This window comes from Poeciliopsis prolifica, unplaced genomic scaffold, assembly GCF_027474105.1.
Source record: "Poeciliopsis prolifica strain line A6 unplaced genomic scaffold, Auburn_PproV2 SCAFFOLD008, whole genome shotgun sequence".
In the NCBI taxonomy this organism is placed as follows: Eukaryota; Metazoa; Chordata; class Actinopteri; order Cyprinodontiformes; family Poeciliidae; genus Poeciliopsis; species Poeciliopsis prolifica.
The window spans coordinates 15,784,736-15,806,972 of NW_026562383.1; the positions used below are offsets into that span (position 1 = coordinate 15,784,736).

The 22,237-nt window shown below is 37.1% G+C and overlaps 1 protein-coding gene across 1 annotated transcript in view; it reads right to left on the bottom strand.

Annotated features, from left to right (window-relative positions):
* Positions 1–200: 200 nt before the first annotated feature.
* egfra (epidermal growth factor receptor a (erythroblastic leukemia viral (v-erb-b) oncogene homolog, avian)) overlaps positions 201–22,237 on the bottom strand; it is a 40,530-nt gene continuing 18,493 nt past the window's right edge. Inside the window, exons 3-28 of the mRNA XM_055033698.1 lie at positions 20,188–20,374; positions 19,971–20,102; positions 19,797–19,865; positions 19,442–19,560; positions 18,972–19,113; positions 17,674–17,790; positions 16,997–17,123; positions 16,833–16,906; positions 16,658–16,745; positions 16,177–16,376; positions 15,937–16,069; positions 15,415–15,505; positions 13,439–13,596; positions 12,688–12,726; positions 10,882–11,026; positions 10,671–10,793; positions 9,474–9,572; positions 8,142–8,327; positions 7,863–8,018; positions 7,300–7,375; positions 6,417–6,563; positions 5,901–5,998; positions 5,641–5,808; positions 2,444–2,491; positions 2,228–2,321; positions 201–1,669 (exon numbers count right to left, since the gene is read on the bottom strand). Coding sequence (XP_054889673.1) covers positions 1,326–1,669; positions 2,228–2,321; positions 2,444–2,491; positions 5,641–5,808; positions 5,901–5,998; positions 6,417–6,563; positions 7,300–7,375; positions 7,863–8,018; positions 8,142–8,327; positions 9,474–9,572; positions 10,671–10,793; positions 10,882–11,026; positions 12,688–12,726; positions 13,439–13,596; positions 15,415–15,505; positions 15,937–16,069; positions 16,177–16,376; positions 16,658–16,745; positions 16,833–16,906; positions 16,997–17,123; positions 17,674–17,790; positions 18,972–19,113; positions 19,442–19,560; positions 19,797–19,865; positions 19,971–20,102; positions 20,188–20,374 — 3,360 coding nt within the window. The 3' untranslated portion in view covers positions 201–1,325. The remainder of the gene's footprint in view (positions 1,670–2,227; positions 2,322–2,443; positions 2,492–5,640; positions 5,809–5,900; positions 5,999–6,416; positions 6,564–7,299; positions 7,376–7,862; positions 8,019–8,141; positions 8,328–9,473; positions 9,573–10,670; positions 10,794–10,881; positions 11,027–12,687; positions 12,727–13,438; positions 13,597–15,414; positions 15,506–15,936; positions 16,070–16,176; positions 16,377–16,657; positions 16,746–16,832; positions 16,907–16,996; positions 17,124–17,673; positions 17,791–18,971; positions 19,114–19,441; positions 19,561–19,796; positions 19,866–19,970; positions 20,103–20,187; positions 20,375–22,237) is intronic.

The following is a 22,237-nucleotide window of genomic DNA, read 5'->3' on the forward strand; positions in this document are numbered from 1 at the left end:
TTAATTTATGGATATTCTTAGTTGCCTTGTAGCCTAAATTTAAGACAGCAAGGCAGTGAATAAAGACTTAGAAGCTGACCATGATTAATTAAACAGTTGACTGAAGTTCTGACATAAATAACAGGCTTAATGGATGAGTGAATCAGGTTCTGTGTTCTTGCATCTCAACATTCACATGCAAAGCTGCGAAACCAAAAACATACCTTTCTATAGAAAGAAAATTTATTCACGTACTTCGTTGAATTATATAGTCACAATCAGGAACAAGTGCATATTCACATGTATGACAAAATTGTATGGAGTATTCATGATAGCTAATTTTGAGTACATTTAAGGAAATTAAACATTGGCTGTACATGTACCTGTGTAAATTATTTATTAAAAATTTGCTACATTAGTTTATTCCTTTAAAACTAGGAACAACATTTGCAGAGGACTGTCTATAAAGCAAAGACGCAGTCTCTCACATATGGCGTCAACACCATGTGAAACATCCATCTTATGAAACAAATAAAAAACAGACTTTTGTAATCTCTTTTTTACACAGTCTCATTATTTAAAATACCGCACAATGAAATGCTACAGCTGAAGATTAGATGCTCATGGCCTCAGACAGCTCACCCAGCTTTTTATAAACATTATTCAGACAGAAAACAAAATGCATCGGGGATAAAAACAGATGTTTTTGTGCTTGTGTTTGGCAAACATAAAAATAAAGACAAGCTCCGATTTTAGATAATTGTTGTAGGAAAGCCCTCTGTCAAATCTGAAGAAAAAAAAACAACATAAACAGTCACAAAACGTCAGTGTGAAAACCACCACAGTCCCATCAGTTGTATGTGCTCACATATTCAAACTGTTTGAAACCAGAAACTTTACACTGATTCTACATTTTACACGTAAGGTTTTATTTCTCGCTGAATTGGACATCCATAAGCCTAAAAGTAGTGCTTGCTTCAAAGAAAACTCGCTCTCACTGGGTTGAATTCCTCACTGAGAAATTTTTGAGTCCAACACAGGTCTACAGCAATATGTGTAGAACTCGTCATTTCAGGTCACACCGTTCAGTTTCAAGCAACAAAGGTTCCGATCCATTCTGCAGCTGTCCTTCACAGTTAGAAGCAGCAGTTCAAAGGTTGACTGAGACATTTAATCTCTTTGCTATCCTGTTTTGAAAAGTAATTTAAGTTTGGTGCTGAGAAAAAAACTCTTGCATATGTTTTCACTGATGGCACAACATATAGAGTTTCCAGCCACAGAGAATAACTTTTCCAAAGGAAGAAAAAAAAAAGACTCTTATTCAGAGATTTATTGAATTTTCTTCCTCAGTCCGGACCAAGGTACTCTACGTTCTCTGCTGCTGGTATGTGTCCATTTATGTGTGTCTTGAAAGTGGGAGTGAAATCCTGTTGGTAGTCTGGGTTGTCCATGCTGTTCTGAGGCCTGTAGTTTTGACCGATGATGGTCGTGTTGTTGGAGTTGAAGGGTAGGGCAGTGGAGGACGGGAGCTCATTGAGGTATTCATGCCCGTTGGCTCCGTTCTTAAAGTAGTTCAGGTACTCTGACTCTGTATCGTCTGAAGAGATGGTTGGAAGAAGGGCGCGAGGTGGACCTGAATGTTGGTAGACGGGATTTATCACATTGGCGACTCCGTTCTGGTTCATGTAGTCTGCAAGAAAAAAAAACAAAACAAAAAAATAATTGACAGTGTTTATGATAGATTTTATAGTTTTTTAAATGACAATCAGTGGAAAAAGATATTTTCAGTGACCAACACTGCAGGGATTTTATTAGATTTATTTGTTATCAGGGTACTGCACAAGCATGCTATTCCACTTTTGTCTTGTTAAAGCAACAAACTTTAAAGTAAAGTATTTTCTTGAACTATGATGTGATAGATTAACATGAAGTAGTCCATAATTGTGTGCAACTACAGACCCTTTTTCTTTCATTACAAGCACACATCTTTTAGAATACACCTCTATCAGTGCATATTACATACAAATCATACACAAAAGATTTTTTTTTTTTTGCCTATACTTCATTCCACAATATATCGAGCTCACGGAGATTGGATGAAGAGTAACTGTGAACAGTAGTTTTCAGTCCTTTTTCCTCGCCACTAGATGTCACAGTTTTTACTGTGTCAAACTGAAGGACATGGAGAAAGCTCTGCAGAGAATCTACATACATTGAGGAGGTTCACATTTAAAAGGCAAATACTCGCCTGGAGCTGGTTGGAAGGCCTCGTCCAGGAATTTGTCTGTGGGGTCAGGCATATATCGGAGAACTATACTGCCGTCTCTGCTTGGGACTCCATTCTGAAACAAAAGACATGTATTTTCAGTCTTCTGACACAATTCCAATTGATATATAATGCAAAAAGATACACAAGGAAGTAAGCACAATTATTAAGGAATTTGAAGTTCAGTTTTTTTCTTACCATTAAGCCATTTCTGTTTTTGCTCGTCCCTATGCTGCTATTAGTGCTCTGAAACAGAAAATAATGATATAGCCAATTAATTTCCCATATAATGTATTGTTTTTTCTTTCACTTTTGATCCCATCGTTTTATTTTTTTTCATTTTGTATTTTATGTCTCCACTGTGTACCATCACTTTGCTGTGAAATATGTTAAAGACTCTCAGGGGACAGAAAGGTTAATGACAATTATGTGCTCTTACACATAATTGTGTAAGAGGTTTTATAAGGCAAACTAGCCTTTTTACAAGGCTAGTTTGCCTTATAAAACTAGCATTTTCAGGAAAACACACAGATCAAACTAAAACTCCACAAAGCAGATTTACGTAAATTCATCTGCCAAGCCTTGTTGTATCTCTCTGGACTGTAAGCGCTTAAAAGGAAGCAAGAATGAAGATGGGAATGACAGGTGTGACAATGCAATTACTTTCAACAAGAAAAGGAAATTAAACACAGTGAAGCAGAAAAACATTTCTGCCTAATAGTGAGTGACATAACAAAAGAAGGCTCACACTGAGGTTTTACTGCAGTCCTCCTGTCTGTCTGCAAAGTTAATCGTGCTTGAAAGTTCACATGAACCGACTAGTGGCTGACAACAGTTCCAGGTAGAAGAGTCTAGCCCACTGATGGCGTACACAGAAGGTCCTTATCAATCAAAAAGCCATCTGGGAGGAAACGTGGGTGTGAGGCAGCTGGAGGACGCCGTGTGGGTGAGATCAGGCAAGGACAGCTGTCAGAGTGAGGGCGGCTGCTGCCAATGTGGGTCAATCCAGGTAACGCTGGCCACTTTTCCAGTTTTACTGGCTCCAGTTCCATGATTAGTTTAGATGCCGATGGGGTTTTTTTTATTGCTGACTTATGGTAAGCAGAAGATATTTTTAGCCCCTTGAGACGAAAGATGACTTTTTCATTCTGACTTAGAGTAATGATTTCCACAGAAATCCGATTTTTCCAAAAACACGGTGAAAACAGCTCTGTTAACTTTTCAATTTTAAATAGTTGACCGCATCAAGCTACGACAAGATCATCCTAATCAAACATGTGTCTCAACCATTAATCTACTCTTTATTAAACACAACAAAAGAAGATCAAAGCAGATATTGCTTTGATCCGTTTAGTTGATATGTTTATAGATTAAAAATACATTTCTTTTTGCTTTGTTTTTTAACTTTTGAAGCATAAGCTGAATAGGACAGAAAAAGAGTAAAAATGAGACTTCTTAGTGTTGGAACTGTTGATTGCAAATTTGAGATGTTAAATAATTGTCCACTTTAAGTCTCTGGCTGATTTATATTATGATTAATCATGCAGATCAAATCAACAAATAGCTAATTTGAATTAACATCCAAATAAATGATCACAAATTCAAATCAAATATGTTGAATGAGATGCACCAATCATGATGACCATGGAAAACATCTCCTTCATGTTTTTCATGCCTGGTACTGAATTCTAGTTTTCTTTCTTTGACCCACCCATTCAGATTTCTCCTTATATGTTATTTTTTTCTTTCAAGATTTCAAAATATAAGAAAGTAAATGTGTGCTACTTGTCACTTAAGACATTATAGTTTTGAATTAAAAAAAGAAATAAGGAAAACAAAAAAATCAATTACAAGCTTTTTCCAGGCCCCCGTGTTCATTTGAGCAGGTAATTATGATGAACCAGCTCATTACACTTCTTTTATTTAAATTAATTGAAAGGAAGAGCAGAATTAATGAATACCAGGTACAGAATTGTGCAACAAAAATGCACATAAATATGCAGTAGATTAGGGTCATATTTTGTATAAAACAGTGCCATCTTGTGGAAGGGAAAGAATAAATTGAATAAATTGATGTGCAGTATTTTTTTTTTCAGGATCATTTATATGTCTTTAAAAACAATTTCTAGATTCAGTTGTTTATTTATAATTAACAGTTAGCTTAAATACAGTAAAAATTCACTTTGTACAAAAAACATATTTTTATTGCATTTTTGCTCTAAAACATAATAAATATGCCAATTTTTTAAATTATTCTTTTTTATTAAAGCCACATTTAAAGCACAGCATTGGATCTATTAAAGAGTCCATCAATCTTATTAGGAGACCAATTCATAAAAACAATATAAAAACAATTAAATGTGCTTCACTTTATTACCCTTTTATTTTAACAATTGTGTCCAAAAAAGCATTTTGCCAACTTTACTATTCTTCAAGATGGACCCATGTACAAATATATATAAAAAAAAATACAAATAATAATTTTAAAGTGCTGCAAAGAAAAGCACATGTTAAGGAACACCTCCAATTTTTATGAAGAGAAGCTGACCTAACCTCTTTCTGAAAGAGCAACATTTTGAGCGGTTTGGTGAATCTGGCTGTACAATCTGGAAAAGACTTTTGGACCAAAATGAGGCTGCAAGAAAAACACTTCTGTCCAAAAAAAAAAATATCAAGCACAGCCTGAAACTGTGCAGGAATTACAAGTATGGACATTTGAGAATTGGCAGGGAGTTTGTGATTTTGATGGATCCTACTTCTGATTATTTTTGACACTTGGAAAACCATTTGTAGATAAAACTGCCATGAATGTTGTGTGGTGCCAACAGTAAAAATCTGTGTGCAGCTGATTCTCATCCAACAGACTGGGCTTATTCATTAATTCTGCCACAAATAAACCGCACCATGACGTATTCTAAGAAACGTAAAACAATAAAACAGTTATCAAGGTATTTTTCCAGCACAATGGAGCAAAATTCATAAGGCAAAAGTATTGAAGAACTTGTTTGAAGATAAGAACTTTGATATTTTGCACCTGAGAACAGAAAGGCCCCAGTTCTTAATGGTACTGGGAATCAGTTGTCTGTTTTCAAAGAACATGGAGGTACAATACATCATTTATGGCACAACTAAACCTTTCATCTATGTCAGTAATTGCTCTGCTTCATATCAGACCAGATGTGCAACAGCATGTTCTTTTCAAAGTAAAAAATAATTGCAAAAATAAGCAGTAATGTGGCCACATATTTCTCAAGTATCACAGCTAATTTGGGAGAAATATTTCAATTGGATTTGCTTTTGAGAATGTATATCTTTTTAGTAATATGAATGTTACTTTTCTGAAAGAGAAATAGCTTCGCAACTCGTCTCTGCATTTTGCACATGGAGGAACATACCGTGGAGTGGAGCAGCGGGGTGTAGGAGGTGCTTGGGCTGCTGAAGAAGCTGTGCTGTGGCACCAAGTATTCATCTGCATCCACACCATCATCCAGGTCCCCCCCACTGATCAGGCTGCGGTAAAATTTGGTGTCCGTTGGACTCGGCAGATGCATGCGGTCATCGCCCTGAAAAAGAAATATGCCTTAGTTTCTCTGACACAACAGTAAAGTCCTTCAGCGCACTTACAGCAAATCTGAGAGGTGAGGTACATTTTTACCTGAATGACAAGATAGCGGGGTGGATCACGAGCCATCTTCGTGAACTCGGCTATTAGTTCTCGAAAATGAGGCCGGCTGTCTGCATCAATCATCCAACCTGTGCAGACACATTCATAAAGGTAATTAATGTTATACTTTTAAGCATAAAGGTCTGATGTTGGAAAAATTCCAACTTATTGATAACCAGGGTCAACAAAAATGCAAGTATGTACGGTAACTGCAATGTTGTAATGTTTCCTTTTTCACTTTACAAACTCAAGAATGAATATATTTTAACAGCACTTTCTGTCAAAGACTAACACAAAGTATTGTATAATGCTAAGAATGATCTGAAATTTGAAAGCCATTGGTTTCTGATTTTTATTTGTAAAAATATTAGAAAACAGTGTGTCATTTTTCAAATGTATGCACTACTTGGTATTGATCCATCTTATACATAAAATGCATACATTCTTCTACTAGTTATGTGAAAAAGATTACTTTGTGTGAATAGAATCTCAAGAGGAAGTGCTTACATTTCACCATGATCATGTAGACATCTATGGTACAGATTGGTGGTTGAGGGAGGCGCTCTCCTTTCTCCAGGATTCCGGCTATTTCACTGGCTGGAATCCCATCATATGGTTTGGTCCCGAACGTCATCAGTTCCCAGACGGTTACACCTACGACACAGATGCGAGAAGTAGTTGGTAAATGTTAGGGCAATGAGCTGTCATTCACTTTTGTTTTTGCCCCCAATAAAGCAGAAGAAACAGAAGTCGACGGGATGTACGCTCCTCAAATATCACATGCTATCAAAACATGGACAAATTGGCTCCACATGCAGGAGTGGGAGTTGACAGGATGCATCGCAGGGCTGGAGGAACCAAAAGAGGGGGAAGAAAGGAGGAAAGGAAGTCGATCACTTCTGCCAGGGTCTGCTGATGTTTTTGCCAGATTGAGCGGGAGGTGCGATCAAACCCTCGGGAAAGGAAATGTTGGAAGCAGGCCTGCTCTAAAAAAGCCTCGCTGTGTTTGGTTTCCCTGTGTGTGTGTGGAGGCATTTCTCCGTATGTTCAGTCCTGAAGTGAAGGAATGATCTGAGTGGGATGAGAGAACAATTTCTTCTGACGTAAAATCATCCATCTGAACCTGTTGCTATGTGTGCAATACCCATTTCAGATGCTGGAGAGAAATATTCCCTTTTTATTGTATTCTAAAATGTTTAACAGCTTCAAAAGCTCAAAAGTCAACATCTAGTGTGAAATAGAATCTGCGTTATGCTTTCCTTGCTGCTAAAACACTTTATTCAACAATGTTTTTCTCAGAAAAAGCACACAGGCTCAGCTGCTTTAGGTATTCACAGCTTAATCTGGGGCACTTGAAGAGTTTGCTTTAAATACAGAGCATTAGTCTTACCATAACTCCAGACATCGCTCTGATGAGTGTAAGTTCTGTTCATGATTGATTCAAGAGCCATCCATTTTATCGGTACCTAAAGAACAAAAATGGGTAAAAAGCATAAGATTTTCTAAAAAGCTTTGGAACGTGTGTTATGAGTTAAATCATAAATGCCATGATGTTCTTCAAGACAGAGGAGGTTACTAAAAAAGTACAGACAAGAAAAAGAGTCCCTGAAAATGTTAAAAATTGTTCTGAAAACACATTCTAGATGAATGTCGATGGGGTTTTTTTTGAATATACCAATGAATCAATCCTAATTTTGCATTAAATATAATCATGTTTCAAAACTTTTAGCCTGTGATGTATGTGTATTTGAAAGTACTTTGTATTCCTGCATTCCTTACATTGTGCAGATATCTGTTTTTTTTTATGTTATCATTTAAATTTTCTCAAAAACATGAACAAAGTTTAATAACTTTGATAAAATTAAAATGATTAACGTGGTGCCATTGATGGCCTGATTCCATCCTAATAAAAACAGCAAAAATAACACACTGTGCCTTTAGGAACTAACTGACCTTTCCTCCATCTGCATGGTATTCTTTCTCATCTGCGTTGAGGAGTTTGGCCAGCCCAAAGTCAGTGATCTTGACATGATGAGGAGTCTTGACCAGGACGTTTCTGGCTGCTAAGTCACGGTGCACTAGGTGGCGCTCCTCCAGGTAGTTCATACCCTTTAATCAAAAAAGGAGTGAACTAAGGCATGAGAGCAAATCTTTTAACAAAAGTTCAATGTGGTGGGTGAAGCATTGTTTTATACAAACAGCAAAAAGTAAAATAAAAAGTTATTTGCTCACCTTGGCTATCTGAACACACCAGTTGAGCAGGTGCTGGGAGCCAATATTGTCCTTTTTTTCTTTGACGTAGTCCAGCAGGCAGCCGTAGGGCATCAGCTGGGTTATGAGTTGAACCGTTGAGGTGAGGCAGATACCCAGCAGACGGCACACATGAGGGTGTTCCACACTGGCCATCACATAAGCTTCCTATAATGCACATGAACATATTGCATGTTGTATCTGTTTCTTAGAATTGAAACAACACTGTAAAAACACAGCAAAAAGAATTATGTGTCTTGAAGGCCATTTCGCCTTCAAGACACATAAACTATACATGTCGGATAAACTATACATGTTTATCCGAGCAACTGATAACTTGAGAAACATCTGTGGGATACAGAGTGTTGGGGGATAAGTCTCTCAGCAGCAGTCACACACAGCCTGCTCTATTTTATTGCCCGAGAGTGGAAACTCTCAGTCATCATACCAGAAAAGCTGCTTTAGAAAAAAAAAAGACACCCAGCACAAAAAAGAAAAGAAAAAAAAAAGGGCTTCTGTTTCTCGTATGGAGACGTGAGCAAACAGTATTTTAAACCAAGCTTTACTTGGTATGTTTCCTGTCACTGCTGTAATAATTGCAGGCCAAATATTTTCTTCATGCTTATTACTGCGTGTCAGTGCTGTTCAGCAAATAAACCCCTTGCATGGAGCTTTGTTATTTTGACAGCAAGATAAAAAAGGAGGCTTCAAAGATCTTAATCTTTTTTTTCTCTATGCCCCAGAGGTAGACTTTGATGTGAATTCATGTACATGGCAGGATTTATGCACAAGGAAAACCCAGCAGCATGACCACATAACACAAGATTTGAGACACTGATTTTTCTGTTTGTAAAGGTGAACTAGAACAGCCTGCGGCTTCGAAGCTGCATTTCATTTCCGGGCACCTCATCTTCTTAATTACACGCCAATGCCTCCATGTTGCCCTCCAATGAATGAATCCTGTTTCACAAAACTCCACAAGAGACTCTGTGTGTAATGTGACACACTTTATTGCAAAGAAAATAAGCCCTCGTTAGCTTAAAACGATCGTCTGGGTTTGCTATAAACTCCCAGATAAATTGAAGTTCTTCCGGCAATCAGCTGACAGCGGATCACAGCAATAAATAAAAGCCTAACCTTGTTTTTTATATGACACGATAACATTTTGATATTTTCTTTCACTTTCATTTTCAATGAAAAACTCAGGCACAACCAAAGTAGATGAGGAAAATATCACATTTAGTGATTGTCTCTTATCCCAAGCACCTCCTACTTGAAGACCACAATCCCCGCAGAAAAAATGAGAGAACCTACATCCAAGATCTCTTGATTGGCTTTTGGTGATGTGGCCTCTCTCAGAACCTTGATAGCCACTGGGATCTTCACATCCTCTCCTTCTGGGACCCAAAGACCCTGCAAGAACACAGTGTTTCCATTGTGTCATTTTCTATGCTTGAAATGTCAAGAGACAGAAATATTATACAATGTACAAAGTGATTATAAAGATTTGTATACATGCACATTTAATAGCTTTCTCATCAACAGTTTTCAGTTTTGTTTGCAATATTTTGGAAATTTTAACTTACTTATTTACTTTTTAATCACAACAACCCACAAACCGTTAAGCAAAACTCATATTATAGTCATTAAACGCAAACTGATATATACAACCAACAGAAATATTTTGTCATGCCCCACACAATTATGGGAAGACTCTTTTGAGAGTTTTCCAGCAGACCATCACTAACAAACTATTAAGAGAGGAAGCCACATAAGCGCATTGACAAAGAATCAGGCTTTACACATAGTGTTGAATTTAGAAAGTTGACTGGAAGAATAAAGTGTGGCAGGAAGAAGGTGCTCGATGTTTTGAGTAACTGAGCCACTTGCTGTTGCAGAGCCAATGTGTTTTATTAAACAGCACAGATGTCATCTGAAGATTTCCTCAACTCTCTTTATTAAAATATCTTCATTTGTCTCTTCAGAAATATTCAAAAATTTTGAATTTTGAACCTTCAGTAGCTGTAAGCCATAATCATCAAAGCAATCTGAAATAAAAGCTTGAAATATCCCTTTGTAGATATAAAACCCAGATTCTTTCCCAGTTCCCCATATACAGAGGCATTACTGAAATAAATTAACTCTTCATTGACATTCTAATCAGCCCTACAAACACCTAAATACACACTTGCACACTGTATTTGACTTATTTGTCCTCTATTAGAAGATTTACCTCTCAATTAAGAATGGAAATAAACAGACAGTCCAAAGCGCAGATTTTTGTGTCCTAACTACAAATCCCCAAATGTGATTAGAGCAACGGCTCTGACAGAAACAGTGAAGCCAGTCATGCATGATGTAGCAAGTTAAAAATGTGTTGTAATTGAAAAATCAAAAACACATGTCGATCTGTGAAAAGTCAGCATGACGGAGCAACGGAGTTTCAAAACTGCTCAGCACTTGAGTTTCTATTTTACAATAAGCCATTATGCAAGCCAAACCTGTAATTACCTTGTAAACTGTACCAAAGGCTCCAGATCCCAGCACTTTAATTTTCTTAAACTCCGGTTCCTTCAGTATCCGCAAGAGAGCTTGATTTGGTGCCTGTCCACTCGGAGTGAGAGGTTCGACTAACTGGAGGGAGTGGGACCCATAAAAACATGACCAGAAAGAAAAGAAAAACTGTGATTTTGTGCTTTGAGCTTAAGCTGTCTCTCCTTACCTCTCTCTCCTGGAGCAGTCTGCGCATTGTCCTCTTTCTCTTAATGTGGCGGCGGCGTAGGAGCACAAAGACAGAGAGGCCTGCGATCAGAACTGCCAGCAGCCCACCAACAACCCCAGCTGCAATTATGGAGAGACCTGAAGGCCTTTCCGAAATATATATAAAAATATGTAAGTCCATAAATGTAAAGAACACCAACATACATGAAGACACAAGAGAGAAGAAAAAGTAGATAGACTGAACCAGAAAAACTAATACAAATATATTTTATACAGATAGGAAGGAATTTGTTGGCCTGCTGAAAAAACATCATTAAAATTAACCATTCTTTTATTACAGTACAATCATTTCATATTAACTGAGTTTTAACATTTTTTCCAGGCATTTAAATACGAAAGCTAAGCTGAAAATGTGTTATCTTCAGGAGAGTTATGTTCCAAAACCAAGCACTAAATCAACATTAAAATATTCACCAGACACAAAGTCACCCTTCTTCCATGGCCATCTCAGTCTAGAGACCTAAATCTAATTGAAAACATTTGTGGTGAGCTGAAGAGATCATTCTAATGCCTATTCTTGACTCCGGATCAGGTTTGCTTGTACTTACAAAAATTGGTCTGTTCTTGTCTCTTTACTGTATTTCTTTTGGCTTGAAATGATAGCATTGACTCAGTCACCACAAAAGCTTAGTTTGTCTTCTATTGCACGAATTGTGTGCTTATGGTTTTCCTGTTGCATCTCAAAAGTAGTTCAGTTTAATGTCCAGCACCTTGAGCACAGTTCCTGTGACACTGCACACAGGTAGCAAGGCTTGTATTTTTGGCAGAGAACAGCTTTTTCCGTGAACACCATTGTTGCTCAGTTTTCACAAGATGACGCCCTTAAATCTTAGCCAATGTGGAAAAGGACTGCTCAGTGTCTTAGAAGTTATACTGGGTTTCTTCATGACGTGACCGATAGTCGTTGGTCAACCAGTTCTGGTCAGAGTAACAATGATCTCGAGTTTCCCCACATTTGTACACAACTTGTCTGACTGCGGATTGTTGGAATCCAAACAGATCCCAGAGATAAATTAGAAACATTATACAGCCTGATGAGGATTGACTACTTCTTTTTTGGTGGTCTTCAGAGATCTGCTTTGTTTGAGTCATAGTACAAAATCAATCAACTTCTTTTTGGAAGTTAAAACTTTGATAAATTAAATGTGGTGGATAAAAAATGTTTGTTATTCTATCAAGGTTCCTGAACAAATGTTATATAAAAATTCAATACACTTTACAAACTCAGTTCTTTGAATTTCAACCTCCTTTAAGTTGATTTCAGATTATAAAATAATTAAGTTTCCTTAATTATTGCAGTTAGGAAGGAAGGAATGAAAGTGGGAAGAAGGGAAAGAAAAAACAAAGGAGAAAAAGAAGGAAAGAAGGTACAAAGGAACACACAAAAGAAAAAAGGAAATAAGGATGAAAGGAAAAAACAAATGAACATGAGGAAAAACAGAAACAAAGAAGAAAGAAAGGGGCTGAGGAAGGATAGAAATATATGGGGAAGGGAGATGGAATAAAGGACATTTTGCTGCTGGAAAAAAAGTATTCAGATTGCATAGTTCTCCATACTTTTACAGTTTGTTCAAGAACCTTTTTCTATTGTTTGAAAACACCTAAGTAATTCCGACTAAAAGGGCTCAAATTAATGAAGTTAATTACTTTTCTTAAATAATTAACTTTCATTTGTCCGACGCCACACTTGCACCGTAACATTCAAACTGTGAATGGCTCAAATGCGTTCAGTCAAATGTAAGCTCACCTTTCACCTTGGCACCCTTCAGGACCTGGTCCCACACACCTGGGGACACAACAAACCTAATGAAAATATGGTCCATAAATTCAACAACATAAAGTAAAACCAGGCTTTGCACGCGGTAACCATCAAAAACCTATGACTGTTGCTACAAGTCCTTGTCTTCTTTACTTCTGCCAGCAAAAATATTTAACAGACTAAATATTCTGAATAGATTCATAAATCACTCAGTTCAGCTGGGAACTATTTATTTCCACATTTCCAAGCTATTGAAATGTTTTAGAAATATGTATCAGTTTCTTCTTTCTTTACAAGACACACACTAAAGACCCAGTATCACGACTGCTCTCAGTGGTCTGAAGGTATGTCAGACCCATTTTCCTTCTCACTCATCCATATACCACCAGGGCTCAGTGTTGATTGTATATCATGGGGAACATTTGGCTCGCTTTTATTTCAGATTTGTATCGGTTTGGTTTTGCTCCACAAAGGACTGCAGACCACTAAAATTAAACACTGCAGCTAGTGAATAAATAAATACAATAAAAAAGGGAAACCGATGGAGACTTCAAATGAAGAAGGCAACAATATCGGGAAAAACATACCAACATACTTGTCTGTTTTTTTTTTTTGTCTCCTATAAAATCTCCTGAGTTCTGTAAACTTAACTGAACCCTTTCAGATTCATGTCATTGTTCCACCAAACAAACATTTTCAACTCAGAAACGTTCAGCTCTCTGGTATCGACCGTGTTTACCCCTTGGTGCAATTCTTGTGGCACAGCTGGCACATTCGTTTCTCATCTACGTATTTCCACACCAAGGTGTCACCCTCTCCTGGCACGCCTTGGGGACAACGGGACACACAGTACAGTCCATCCTGAAAGTTGGCACACTTTGTACAGTTTCCAGGACCCTGGAAGAAAAAAAATTAAAAACAATATACTTTTCATGTTTACAACCCTAATGACAATTGCTGCAAATATTATATTGTCAAATACTACAATGATAATTCTTCAAAGGGAGCTGTATTTATCATCTAAATAAATGTAGAAAATGTTTGAAAAATCCATTTCCCTTAAAGGAAAATAAAAAATGGGTTATAGTGTTTTTTTTAAAAAAATCTGATAGTCCTAAAAAATAAAGTATGCAACATGGTGTTGGCAGGATCATGATGCAGGGAAGCTCTTTAGCATATATATGCCAGAGTTCATAAGAAGAAGGATCGAGTTAAACACCGAACAGTACTGTAAGAAAATCTCGCAGGTGTAGCAAGCAGACACCAGTGCTACCAAGGAATAGATTAGATTAGATCATAACAGATTCATATGTTAGAATAGCCCAGTAATGCAGTACTGGGACAAATAAAAATATATCTAAGATATAGTTCATGTTATGAGCTTATTTACATTAATCCCACTTAATACTTTTAGTTTTAAGTGGTGTTGACACATTCCTTCTTTGTGTTGAATTAACTTAAAAGTTACAGGTTTTTAACTTCAAGGAACTTTTTACTTAGATTTTATTTGAAACAATGAAGTTCGATGTCATGTTTGGATCAAACGTCTGATGTCATGACGCAAACTTCACCAGGAACAGATCCTGTACCAACCACAGTGCTGTGGTGGCGCAGGACAGAGCACAACCCACAGAAGGAGACTTTAATCCTCAAAACGTGTGTCATAGGTTCGATTCCCGTACTGATGATCTTTGCTGCATGTCTTCCCCCTCTGTCATTACCCACTTTCCTAATTACTGTCAGATAAAGGCAACCTAAGCCAAAATACCTTAAAAAATCCTTTATTAGTTTACTTATTTATTTGAAGAAGACTAAATGATTTGAGTATGACTGACTTAAATTTGTCAAGTTAAACCATCTTAATAAATTAAGTTTGATCAACTTAAATTAATTAATTGCTACCAATTGAAGAAATTCAATTAAGTGGGTTAAACTATTTGCATTTTTCAGTGTAGAGAAACACCCTACAAAAAAAAACAAAAAAAGCTCACTGATGCTATGAATACATATAGAGAGACTGAGAGAAGAAATGAACTGAGGAAAAAAGATAAAGTTTCTAGATGTTCAAAGCTAGAGACTTACAGTACTCCAAAAGACTTGCAGCTATAATTGCAGCAAAATTTTGTTCCACAGGCTTCCGCCTCAAATGGATGCCAGTGCCACGTATAATTTTTCTTCCACTTCACAATTATAAGCTACTTTGCAGTGCTCTGTCAAATAAAATCCAAGTAAAACATACTGAAGACTGTGGCGGCAATGTGAGAAAACGTGAAAAACTTCTAGACGTGCGGATAATTTTCCAAGGCGCTGTGTTTATCTTCTCCACAGGATTACAGTATCTGAACATTTTAATACCACAGGTGAGCATCTTTACTCCGTCAGCATTTCTGTTGTTGACAATGATGGCATACATTTCCCCTGTTATATTTTTTAAAAAAAGTAGAGGCCCAAACTTGTTTTAATCAAAATACAGGATTATGCGCATAAAAAAGCGAACAGTTAGCCAACTTCATCTCACAGTCACACCCCTCCTTCAAACACAACATGTCTTGCGGCTGCCCTGCAGGATGATCTGCTAAAGCTGCCGCTGATGGAGAAATCGCTGACACTTCTGGAAGGGATTTCATGCAGCATTAATGTTAAGCTGTTCATCAATTATGTTCACAAATGGGCTAGGGTGAGTGTCTTTTCTTTAACTGCACAAAATATACGTACCGGCGCCTGACAGGTTGCAGTCCCGTTCATGCGTAGACACTCAGGGTCACACTCAATGCAGGTTTTATTCATGACCGCCTCCCTTGGCTCGCTGCAAAAAAATTTAACAAAATTACCAAAGTTGGCAAACTGCTGCTGCAGGGCAGCTTCAATTCAAATAGCTTCATTTGATCTGCTTTTTGGAGGGCCAAGTTAAACTGTAAGCATGTCGAGATTCAATGTTTGACAAATATCTCCAAAGATAAACAGATGTGAGTGCTATGTGCCATTTTTCCAACAATGTTTGTCTTACATCTTCTGGAGATTTAACTTCAGAAACACCCTGGATCTTCAGCTTTCTTTCAATAATCCTTTAATTTATCTAATGACATAGTCTGGAAATACTCCTGGTATGACAACAGACTTTGAAGAAATGAACTATCTCGCCCTGAGATCTGATGCTTCAGACTGTTTGTTTGTCTGAAATGGAGGACAGCAGATTTCAATGCTTAAAAAGGAATCAAGCCCATTTTCTTTCCTTACCCCTCCAGGATGTTGCAGAAGTCAACACAACTCCCGCTGCGGCTGTAGTCACGGCAGGCGAAACACATGTCCGGGCCTGGGCCCCAGCAGCCGTCTGCTGTGCACTTCCTGTCACAAGTCTTATTCCTCAGGACTAAAACCAGATGTAAAATTTTAAACAGAGTCCTTGATAATTGCTCAGTTTTGAAATTTGTTGGTTCATTGCAAAATTAAATGCCTGAAAAGCAACGTAAATCTCACCACAAATGGTAGCATTTCCATTTTCATTGACTATTGCAGTTTGGCCTCCTGATCTGAAGAACCTTTTCCAGTGGTTGTCATTCATGTAGCAAAGGTTTTGATTTTTGATTATGACCACGTCTCCGTCGCTGATCTCCTTTAGCGACCGAAAGCCAAGGTGGTCGATGTTGAGCTGTGTCACAACCAAGCTGCGGCTACCACTACCCAAAATATAAGTGTGAAAAAAAGGATGAAATAAAAATGACATCCTCTGATAATTTCTTATAGTACATGAAATTCCAAGTGTTAGTCCTTTAAGGTGTTTGTAGAAATGAAGAGCCAACTGGGATAAGAAATTAAACAGGTTTAGGACATAGGAAAGGAGGCAAGGTCTCATAATTCTCTGAATGACTGATAATCTAAAACAACAGCTGTAATAAACAAATTTCACCATCTTGATAAAGTAGCAGGGGGTTCATGGGAGTCTTTACAACAAACATACCGCTTTGTTCTTCCTCGAATGACTTCTAGATTTTCAAAAGGCAAAAGCGCGTTTATGTTCTTCGGCCAATCTTGAATCCACAGGTGTCCTGAAGGGACAGATGATTTGTTAATTATGTAGACGTCCAAGGTTCATCAAGTATGTCATGCATTAGTCACATCTTATATAATCTTACCTGTAATTTCCTTAACCGTTTTAAACACATCCAGCTGAGCTGGCTCCAACTTTGGCGTTTTGGTATAGGGATCACTTAAAAACAAAACAAACAAAAAAAAACACATTAAAATGGTCAAGAGAACAAATGTTGAGATCAAATGTCCAAGCAGGGTCAGATCTTACCCATGAATTGATGGTCTAAGGATAGTAATGTCACCAGTGATTTTAGTGCAGTTTTTAAAGGAGCCAATGTTGGTGGCATTGATAGATATTGCGTAAGTCAGGTCTCCATACCCAAGCCCATTACACACTGTGGTACAATTAAAAAAGCAAACAATGTGTTGAAATTAGCATTACTTCCATAAAGAAAAACTAGCAGAGATATTTAAAAGCCCCAAAACACAAATCACATAAGACATTTTTTTTCCAGCATTTGTTATAACAACTGGATATGAATCTGTTAAACTGAGATGTCAGTTGATGGAGATCCATGTTAGAGTGACAACATTGATGCATGTTCCAGACATATAAAAATGTTGTCATTATTTTCTGTTTTAATAGTAACAATGAAAATTGATCAAATTTATGTAGTGCTTTGAAGGACACTCAAAGTATGTTGGCTATATATCTAATATAAGAGTATTAAACTTAGTTATACTTAGTCATAAATTACTTCTAATGACATTATTATACAAGTCTGCTTTAGCTGAGAAAAAATTAAATCACTAAAACTATAAAATGTTTAGTAATACATGCAAATACATGTTTTTTTTAGAAGCATTAGTTACTACACCACAGTCATTGCTGCATTTTTGTCAGAAACATTTCTTCATTTGGACAGTAAAAGCTCAACCTCGAACCTTTTGGGCACAGTCCGTTACACTTGACACACTTCCTGATACCTCCTTCTTCTGTTTCGTATGTGTTACCGCTGCATGTCCGCACACACGCACCATGATCGGTCACAACATAATTATCTGAAACAATTGAAAAATAGAGCTATTCAGGCCAACACCATCACATTTTTTCAGATTATTAGGAAAAAAGACAGAAAACATAAATATTCTGCAGATGATTTTAAGGAGCAGCAACCACATAGCTGGAGGTACATCTAGTAGGTCACATGGACTGAATCATCCATTAAGTTAAACTTCTAAAAGTTGGGATGTTGCATTAACACATTCTGAAGCGCAATAGTATTCTTTCCTTGTTTCTAGAGTTTATTATTAAACTTGAACAAACTCACCTTTTAATGTCGAACAACCCTCAAGGAAAACCTGACCAAATGTTTAGTATTGCACAATATGCAAAAGATTTCTTATCACATGTGATGTGTATTCATGCAACCCCTTCATTCTATTTGCAGAATGTATCCATGTCAGTGCAGATGGAAACTTTTGTTAGGGTAAACAGGTGCAAGACTTTATTTCTGTTATTTCCTAAGACTGTGGTTTGCAACAGTGTTTTCCGACTCTGGTCCTCCGTGTTATAGGTTGTTTTCACATGTGACAGTCCAGTATATTCGGTTCGATTAGGGACCCCAATTCTAACATGTTTCATTTGGACTTGTGTAATTTATTAGCCTGGTACAATCCATGCCCTTGTTCTATGATTTGCTTCATACAGATAGTCTGCTGAAGTTTTTAAATTGTAACCAAACATTAATGCTTGGCCATGACATATGAGATGTGCTGCCTCTGCATCAACTATGACATTTACGGAAAATTGGGTGCACTGTAAACAACCATTCCCCACTGTGAAAATAGATATTCTGAGCTGAACGAGGCAAAACTTAATATTAATTAAATATTTGGAAACATGGCCAATTCGGACTTTGTTCACTTCCTCCGCTGCCATTGCGAACAGATTACAATTCTAAAACAGCACAGTCATCATTTACAACTTCTTCTGTTGGCCCAGTTGAAATTCCACCAGAGAATCAAGCTCAATGGGAGAAATTCCAGCAATGAAGGCAGATGAGAATTGAGCAGAATTGCATTGGAAACCAGTGGCCAGGCTAGTAATATACACATTTTCTGAAAAAGTTAATTTTGGGTTACTAAGTGATAATTATCCCCATTAAACATTTTAATGATACTTTATAGACAGCCACATGGATGGATGCAAAAAGGAAACAAACTGAAAACTATATTCTTACGTGGGCAGTTTTTTACGCAGGTGGGTCCAAAGTTGTACTTTCCCAGGGGGTTAGGGACCAGCTGGTGTAGGTTGGGATCATAGCGCATAAGGCCAGGGCAGGAGTCCTTACAAACCCCGTCATCCTGGAAGTCCCGACAGGCCTGCAGCACAAACAACAGTCATCTAGTGCAGCAGGACCAAAACAGAGCCCCTTCCTAATGATAACACTGCATTCCTCTATCATAGCCTTGGCTTAATTCTCAAAGCTGTACAGAGCGAGTGAGCAGACACTGGTAGTCAAGGCCCTGCCAAATAAAAGATTTAATCAGCAGTTATGTGTCTCTCTGGTATTAAAACAAAAACATCAACTTCAATCATAAAAGCAGAGGTTGCTAAGACAGGACTAAGTTTTAAATAGAGTTCTCAGCCAGATTGAATAGAACTATATGAAATACTGAATGCATTCAATAGTTGTGTTCTTTATCTCACCAGGCAGTCAGCAGCTGTGGGCCCCGTGCATCCTGCTGCACAATGCTCATTGCAACAGTCGCTTGGTGAAGGTCCTTTGCACCTCTTTGAGCACTGCTGTGCACAGTTCAGCTTGGTCACTGGAGATGACACAGGTACAAACACAATGGGTTTACGCTTTTCTTCTTTTGATAAAGAAATAATCGAAAACCACCAAATCCTCCAATGCTTAAGATATTTTAAATACTAAAATGATAATGAAGTGTGTGTAAACATGAATGATAAAACTATAAATACACAATTTTACTATTTAGTGGATAGAATAGTTTGGATTCTGACGTGACAAATAATTTTTTTTAAATCAACAAGAGCTTACGAGTCTGACAGTTTTTTGCTCCAGGTGCCCAACATGAACCATTGTAACAGCTTGAGTGGCATTTGTTACCTGTGAGAAGAAAAATAAGTTAATCTCACCTTAAAAAATTTCACAAATTAACAGGAAAAAAAGGTTTTGCTTGTTTTTCTTTGTGCTGTGAATGGAAGCGCTTACAGAGTGGGTTGTGTCCGGCCACTGGAAGTTCCATGCTGGGTTTAGATTCGGCATTGACAATATCAAACCACTGAATTGTTTCTACATTACAAATGTTGTTGTTCAAAAACTTTACACCTCCTTTGAGAATTTCTGCAAACAAACACAAAGGTGTGATGATGCTTCAGTGTCAAACATAACATCATGCAAAATATGATCCTTTTCAGGCTCCATCTACCTGTCAGGCTGGTCAGAAGAAGCTCGGTAGTTCCCCGACCTGTATTTTTATTAATATTGGCAAGCACAGAAAGTGCAAACTTGTCCTCATAGAGGGAGTGACCCCGAATGATGCGCAGATTCTCCAGGGGAATCCTAGGAGCTCTGTTGAGGGCAATCAGAACGTAGCCACTCACTTCTTCAATAGACTGTGGAGAAAAAAAGACTTGTAGTTGTTAGCCTCATATAGGATCTGACAATTCAGGGTTTTTTCAGCTATGTCAATAAAACTGAAGACATAGTGAGTAATAATATAATTGCAGTTACCATAGAATTATTATCTTTCTATATACACACAATTTAGGGCTGCAGCCAACAATTACTTTAGTAGTTGACCATTGTATCAATTATTTTGATGACTAATCGGAATCTGCACATTCTGCTCACTTTTCATTTGGCCACTTACGCTTATTTTGTACAATATTTGAAATATATTAAAAACTAAAAATAAAGAAATAATAAAATTTGTTTTTAAGTAAGAAAATAAGAAGATATTTTTTTACAGAATCTGAACCTGGTGAAACTAAAACTATGTCACTTGAGTTTTGTTTCAAGTGGTATAGTTGTTGTTTTTTTTATGGTAAATAGAAGTCGTTAAATGTTTCTGATCATTAAACAATTGTAATTCAGACCCTATATTATGAGTCTACAGAATATTTCCAGAAAACCATCAAGGGGTTTTAGTTGGCAAGACAGTTTGTTTGATGATCTCAATCTTTCAAGAATAACAAAAAAGCAAAAGAAGAAGAAATCTTAAAAGGGGCTTTCACAGCAACATATAAGGGTCAATGTATTGTTTTTATTTATTTTTTTGCTTGCCAATTTCAACATTTCAAGAAAAGTTTCAGAAGGAAAATGTTTTCTTTGTCCCATTTAAGCATCTCATAAATGCACATCCTTTTTAATGCTCCCAGAACAGAGCAAAGAAACACAGGAAATCTGTTAAACATGAGTTCAAGGTTTTAAATTGTTTGGAAAGAAAGAGAGCATTTCTTTTGTTTACATTTTAAAAATAAATGCCAATTAACATAATATTTCCAATAACTGTTCCTTTCAAAAACTGATTTGTTTTGTGGCTCTGTTATCATTGGCAGATCTTTCTCACTGCCACCACAAAGTTAAAAGTTAGACCAACAAGTATGTTAATCCAGGGTTAAAATACCACTAAGAGAGATATCCATTAACTCATCCATTTAAATCAAATTTGCACACATTTGGCTTTTGACATCTGCACAGAGAAAAGTGAACAAGGTGCAAATGAGTCATTAAAAACTGCTGTATTGTGTCTGCTGGCTATTTTACTCTGTGCTTGTGTGGGCTAGCCTGAAGCCCATGAGCATGTGTGGTCCTATAACACATCTCCCCAGTGCTCAAAGTCTTGCAGTCACAGCTGATCTTTGAACAAAGTTTTAACCAGAGCTGTACAAACACAATGAATCATTATAAGCACTTGTTCTGCACAGATTTTAGCCAACTACAACTGTGAATCTGTAGAAATCAACCTAAAAAGTGTAAAAATACACACACACATTCAATGAATGAGAAAATGTGTTTGGATTAAGGTAATTTAATAGATTCAAAGTACCTTTTGAAAACAACCCTAAAGCAGGTAACAAACAGATTTTATTAACCTCCCATTTTTATTTTCAAAATGTCTTTTGCTGTTATTCATAACCACTGAACTGATAAAGCTCTGTCAAATATGAATGTTGAATATGATTATGAATTATGAAGTTGTATCTGTACTGGCAACCACTGGTCACTCTCTAATGCTGCTGACAAATATTCTTGAAGAAAAAAGTGCATTTTATCTGGAATATGTCCCGTCGAGGCAAACGCTGGATTTTCTTGTGTGAGTAACACTTTTAGCCTACGGGTTGGGGGACAACTATCATGTATTTAAGGGAAGGAATAACCAAAAACAGGAGAAAGTCTTTGTTATTATTTTGGCAGTGTGCAAAATTATCAATATTTTAGTAATTTTAATGAAGGTTTCCTAAAGCTGGAAACCT